Source organism: Osmerus mordax, chromosome 21 (genome assembly GCF_038355195.1).
Source record: "Osmerus mordax isolate fOsmMor3 chromosome 21, fOsmMor3.pri, whole genome shotgun sequence".
NCBI lineage: Eukaryota > Metazoa > Chordata > Actinopteri > Osmeriformes > Osmeridae > Osmerus > Osmerus mordax.
Window position 1 is genome coordinate 5,989,126 of NC_090070.1, and position 6,808 is coordinate 5,995,933.

Consider the following 6,808-nt stretch of genomic DNA (forward strand, 5'->3'; position numbering starts at 1 on the left):
AGCACAGAGGACTTGATTGAGACCAAGGTGAGCACATTTAAAAAGGTTATCAAGGGTGCCATGATCAGTGATCATCCCTGCATTTGTGACAGGCAGCAGTCTTTAGGTCAACTGCAGGAGCAGAATACGGATGACTGGGCTTCTGTAGTGGGATTCTCTTTGGCATAGTTGCCAACGTCGTTGTGAGGTAAACTGTTAAAAATGTCAGATTAAATTAACTTTTGTAAAGGAATGTAGAGAGGTAACTGACAGATAACCACTGACAACTTCATAACACCCGAATATAACATGAGTCAGACACATTTTAAAGGATACCATAAAAGCTGAGTCATGAATTCCCAGACTCATATTAACCCCTGCCCATCATGGTCTCACATACAACAAATGTCAAACCAAGCAAATAAAAAGCAGTCTCATGTAGTAGGAATCGCCAAAGGGATTGCGGGGCACAAATTGAACACTTTTTTCCACATAAGAGAATCCTCTTAATAACTTCCATCTAGAGGCTTTACTAAGAACTGCAAATGGAGTTGAATAAAGATATCTTTGGTTGATGTTAATAGATGAAAATTGCAACTGTCAAATAGCCAAATGAAATACAATTAATTATTAATTAATGTTTCCTTTGTGTTACGCACAGTAGTTACAGACAGTCCGACCCTTTTTGAGTTTCTCTTAATCGTACCACAGATGCGCCCTCAGCTGATTAGCACCTCTTCTACCGCTCTCCCAAGTTGAGGACTCATCCCAGCACAGACAAAAACATTTGTACACACATGCACACACCTTCAAACACATTTTGAAAACTGAGTAGAACTTATGTTTCTCTTAATCGTACTAAAGATGCGCCCTCAGCTGATTAGCACCTCTTCCCTCTGCATAGAAACTCAGTGTCTGTACAGCACAGGAGCTATTGAAAGAAACAAACCTTGTGCAATCCTCATGGCCAGACTTATGACTAGTTTCGGTCAAATGGACCCATTTGTCCCCACTCAGCATGACTGGAATGTGAAAACCGATTCTCATCAGTCAAATTTACAGTAGTACATATGCCCTTCAACCACTTACAATGCCCTGTGCCCATATGCTATTGTATGTGTGCACTGCTACACTGTTTAGTGCTTGAAAAATGAATTGGATAGTGCTCCTATGTGTTTTACAAAATGCAAGGTGCAGTCTGGGAATCCATGGTCCAGTGACTTAAGTCCCCCAATTAAACCCTACAAAGGTGTAGCTAATTTTCCTTGAAGTATGGCACGCCTGTTCAGGTGACCTCTGGGTTCATGTGATTGGGTTTTCTTTGATGCGACGGTAGTAGATCTGCAGAATCCCTGTTTAAAACTGGAGGATTGTCCACTGCCGATACTGTAACCTGCGAACATCAGCAAACAGTCAGTTGTGCAAGGTGTAAATATATCTCATGTACTGTATGAGTATGAGAACGGGTTGATAATAAAATTTTAAGTGCGGTTAAATCACTATATGCATCATACCAATGTCTTCATAGAGCATGTTACATCTTAAACAAAGATGTATCTGCTCAAGCAAATTGTGGAAACACTACCTGAATACAGTACAATAATACAATTAAAGAAAATATATGTTTACTTTATTCAAGGTAACTCAGGAATGTGTTCCTCATATGATTTTACTTCAGGTCAAAGAAGCTGGAAGGAGTGTCTTAAGGAACATCAAAGCAAGACTGGCTGATCAGATCAGCCAGTCAGGACATCAGGAGATTTACTTTGACACACCTCTATAGTCCTGAAAAAAGACATGACAATTACACAACCAGACTCTTTCCCTGCATTTTACAATACTAATAGTTCCACTGTTCTGCAATAATAAAGATCCATGTTTCATAGAGCAAAGATGTACTGTGCATGTTAAAACAAAATATATGTGAATGTCTGAACTCCCTTTTGTTAGAGAAAAAATACTTTAAAGTCATGTTCAGTTGTCATACTTCCTTATCAATTGTGAACTTGAACCCTGTCCCAGGTAAATCATGTGAATACTTCAAGTCAGTTCCAGGAAACTGCTTCCATGGACACACCTCTTTAAACATGATTGCGGCATACAGAAGTCGCCTGCAGTAGCTTGATAAATAAGGTAAGTTATGTTGTTTGTAAGTTTTAAAATTGATGACTACTTTGACTCAATCTGCCTTGAAATAGATTTAATTGCAATATATGATTCATTTCAGTGTTATATGCCTTGTACCTTCTCTGGTAGAGATGTGCAATAGTCCATAGTGTGTAACTTGTAATTTTAGTCCGCCTGGCTAATGAACACATGGTAACTGGTTTAAAGTGTTTTTTAGTCTTTGTGGGGTTGTAGAGTACACTTTTTATTGTACTAGTGCGTACAATTTAGTATGCTATAGCATTCATATTTGCTTCTCAAATTACAATTATTCTTGATATGAAAACCAGGAAAGGAACAAAATGATGTAACGTCCACAGTATGATGAAATCCAATGATGCTTTTACTCAGTTATGTGAAATATTATAAATGAGGCCTATTTGTAATTGTTTATATACAAACAGCGATTGACTTATACGAGGATAGCGTTGCTAATTTGAAGATTACTTTGTTTTTCATTTTAAGATGAGACTTTAGACTTCTCCCAGGTTGTAAACAAAACTCCCCACCTGGACAATGGCGGCTGACATCTCAAGAAAGTTTTCTGGTATGCTAACCCACCTGCTTCTACAAATGTGTATCCCCTTTTATCCACTTTTAGTCAATTAACTCTTCAAACATTGTTGTACAATTGTTTATTTATTTGTGTTTGTGAAGTAGTTAAATCCTTTTCTGTTTTTTCTCCCCCATCAGGCGATCTTTCTCCTCAGTCAGATCTTCGAATCGTTTTGCTGGGGAAAGTTGGGGCCGGGAAGAGTGTGGTTGCCGGACACATCCTGGGAGAAGGGAACTGGAAAGACAGAGGCATGTGTGTGAAGAAGCAAGGAGAAGTGTCTGGAAGAACAGTGACTGTGGTGGAAACACCGGGCTGGGACAGAGTGTCTGTGAAACGCACGTCCAGCCGAATCAAAAAGGAAATAGTAAACAGTGTGACTCTGTTACCCCCAGGACCCCATGCTCTCCTGCTTGTGGTGCCCTTAGGGGAAGAGATTTCAGGCAATGAGAAAAAGTCCAACCAGCACCACATGGAGCTTTTGTCAGAGAGGGTTTGGAAACACACTATGCTCCTGTTTGTTAGTGAAGAAGAGGATACATTGACTCTCTCCAAACAGGTTATGGAGAGTACAAAAACACTTTTGGAGAAATGTGGAGGCAGATATCATGTTCTTTGTGGACCTTCAAGTAATCGTACGCAGGTGACTGAGCTCCTGCAGAAGATTGAGGTGATGGTGGAGGACAACGCTGATGAGTTCTTCTTACCCCAAGTGTACTATGATCTGTTTGAGAGGAAGATGCCAAGAGAGGTGTCAGAGACGAGAAGGATGTATGAGGAAAGAATGAAACAAAGTCTGGCAAAACAGAAACAAAGATACGAATGGCAGCTGAAAAATATGGAGGATTTGTATAAAACAGAAATGAAGGCAAAAGAGGGGTTGAGGAAGCGGAGGAGTAGTCTTGACATTCCACTTACCTGTAAGCATACATTTTTGAAGAGTAGAACAAAATATTTTCCAAGAATAGAATAGAAACCAAATCTGTTGATTCAAAATCTTGAAATGTGCACTATAAAATGTGAACAGCACAAGTTTTGTAACCAATATATCACAAAACTAACTACAGATTGTAACAAGCTGTTTTGTTTGTTTGTTCTTTCTAGTCAGTGGCGAAGAGCAGGAGACAAAGGATGATCTTGGCCATCAGAAAGTTGACCTGGAGGTAGTTAGAGATGGTTACAAGGAGGCGGGTATGGCTGTAATGAAGCACTACATCAAGCCATTATTTATGATAATTACTACAATCGTGGCAGCATTCTTTGGGGCGATTGCAGGAGCCCAATATGGACCACTGGGCTCATGTCTTGGGATTGTAGTTGGTATTGGTGTCAGTGTTGTGGTGTGCTATGCTGTCCGGGAAGCAGCTACAGCAGCAAGAGACATTCCATGCTCAACCCCAGTCCAAACAAAACACCTCCTTTTATAGTATTTTGGACTTGTATATATTGTATATTATGTACAGCCAGTGTTTCCCCTAGGTTTACAGTTTTGGGGGGGTAGGGCGGCAGCGGGGGCGACGACCATGTAGAGACAGAAATGAAATGCCGTTGTGTAAATAAGATAAATAACATAGGCCATTTAGTTTGTTTAATAAAAAAGCAAGCTATAAGCTATAATAAAATAATAAAATAAAAGTTTGAATATACTGTAAGTACCACAATATGGAGGCACTGTCATGCAGTGTATTCTAATGTTTGTTCATACAAAATTGATTTTAGTGGAAACATGCAAAGCACAAAAGGGTCAAAAATATCAATGCTGAGACCAAACGAAATACTAATATGAGGCTTTATTATTTCCTGGCGTATTTAGTAGTTTACCGTGTCAGACTACTGACACAGCTCTCTTTCTGCAAGTCAAGATTCACGAAGTGTTTCTGACTGCCACTTCAGCCAATTAAATTACATTATCTTGTCTCGCAGGCTCGAGGGCGCATTGGATAACTTGAAAATGTATTTTCCACTTTTCTGGACGACGAACAATAATACTAATGAGTTTTGCAAATATATTGTGCAAAATATTTTTTCTGAATCGATCCAAATTACAGCACAAAGGAGTTCGCTAAAATATTGGTGGGGACAATTTTGTCATCTTAAAATATTGGTGGGGACTAGTACCTAGCGTCCCCCCCTAAATCTACGCCCATGGGAGTAGTCCAGTCAGAGCCCAACATAAATCAATGTAGATATATATTTAATATGTACAAATCAAGGTGTAAAAAATAGATTTTATGCTTTATGATGTCTAAGTTCCTTTTTTTAATGTAGACTTTCTGATGTGCTGCAGGATGCATTTGTGTTGTATTTGTGGGACACACATAATTCATTAAATGGTTAATATTTCAGACTGGTAAATTCATTTTGGCAATAATGTAAATTAATTCATGTCTACAATCACACCTGAGTCATACAGGGTTATGTAGACACGTTTGGTTTAAGCAACACGTAAGCATGTTTACATTTATTAATTACTGCATAATGCCAAATACAGTGGAATGAATACATGATGTTGAAATCCATTTCCAAGAAAACAGCCAGTTACAGCTGCTGAAAATAGTGCTGGCTTTTTCCCCCATTTGTGGGCAGTATTGCACACAGTATTGTATTTTTTATTAAGCTGTGCTAAACATGAAGACAGGGGAGGTGTTCCCTGACTCGTTCCCCTATAAAGGTCCTGCAGAGGAGCTCCGCTCAGCGAGGACCTTCACTGGAGGACAGGTAGGGACACCACTGTTGTTTCTACACTCACAATGGGATATAAGTGTGGTTGGAGTTGTAGAAAATACAGACAAAGGCCAAGGGAAATGTTAAAACAAGAGACTCCAGTTTTTGTTAACCAACCTTGTAAAGTTTATTCAATTTACATCTAATTGCTACTAATAAACAGTCCCTGATCAGAAGCCTTACAAGCCTTTTTGCAAAGGCTTTTAACACAGACTGGAAACTCTCAGGACTTCTCCCTCTCCAGAATTCCTCGCAGCCGGTCACAGCACAGAGGACTTGATTGAGACCAAGGTGAGCACATTTTAAAAAGTTATCAAGAGTGCCATGATCAGTGATCATCCCTGCACTGCAAGAGCAGAATATGGATGACTGGGCTTATGTAGTGGGATTCTCTTTGGCATCGTAACACCCAAATATAACATGAGTCAGACACATTTTTAACGATACCATACAAGCTGAGTCATGAATTCCCATACTCCCCTGCCCATGGGCCCACATACAACTAATGTTAAACGAAGCAAATAAAAAGCAGTCTCATCATGCAGTAGGAATCGCCAAAGGGATTGTGGGGCACTTCGACAAATCAAACACTTTTTTTCCCATAAGAGAATCCTCTGAATCACTGTAATAACTATGCCATCTAGAGGCTTTACTAAGAACTGCAGTTCACTGCGCAAATTGAGTTTAATTAAGATGATTTTGAATCAGATTAGATTTAGTCATTTAGCAGACGCTCTTATGCAGAGCGACTTACAGTAAGTACAGGGACATTCTCCCCGAGGCAAGTAGGGTGAAGTGCCTTGCCCAAGGACACAACGTCATTTTGCACTGCCGGGAATCGAACTGGCAACCTTCAGATTACTAGCCCGCAGCCCTAACCGCTCAGCCACCTGACTCCTCATTTAGACATTTAGCAGACGCTCTTATCCAGAGCGATTTACAGTAAGTACAGGGACATTCTCCCGAGGCAAGTAGGGTGAAGTGCCTTGCCCAAAGACACAACGTCAGTTTGCATGACCGGGAATCAAACTGGCAACCTTCGGATTACTAGCCCAATTCCCTCACCGCTCAGCCACCCGACTCCCCGAATCAGTATCAGAATGGGATTTATTCGCCATGAAAGTTTGCACAGACAAGGAATTTGCTTTGGCAGGAAGGTGCATACAATAAACATATAGGGACCTAAAATTTAAATATGTGGACTATCTATACTAAGGGTACATAAACTAGCAGTACTAAGTGGGATTAGAATTGAATTAAATATACAACAAAATAAAATAAAATATAAGTTGCCGTAAATTACAATATAAAAATACAAAAATACAAATATTACAAAAAATACAAATGTACAAGATACAATTTTGTAATGCAGTGCAAAAAGCAGTG

At 39.6% G+C, this 6,808-nt stretch overlaps 1 protein-coding gene across 1 annotated transcript; it reads left to right on the forward strand.

Moving 5' to 3' along the window:
* The first annotated feature begins 2,041 nt into the window (after positions 1-2,041).
* LOC136965430 (GTPase IMAP family member 7-like) lies at positions 2,042-5,006 on the forward strand. The gene is made up of 4 exons (XM_067259585.1): positions 2,042-2,112; positions 2,611-2,692; positions 2,839-3,618; positions 3,803-5,006. The coding sequence occupies exons 2-4, from the start codon at positions 2,662-2,664 to the stop codon at positions 4,123-4,125; spliced, it is 1,134 nt and encodes a 377-aa protein (XP_067115686.1). The 5' UTR covers positions 2,042-2,112; positions 2,611-2,661; the 3' UTR covers positions 4,126-5,006.
* The last annotated feature ends 1,802 nt before the right edge of the window (positions 5,007-6,808 follow it).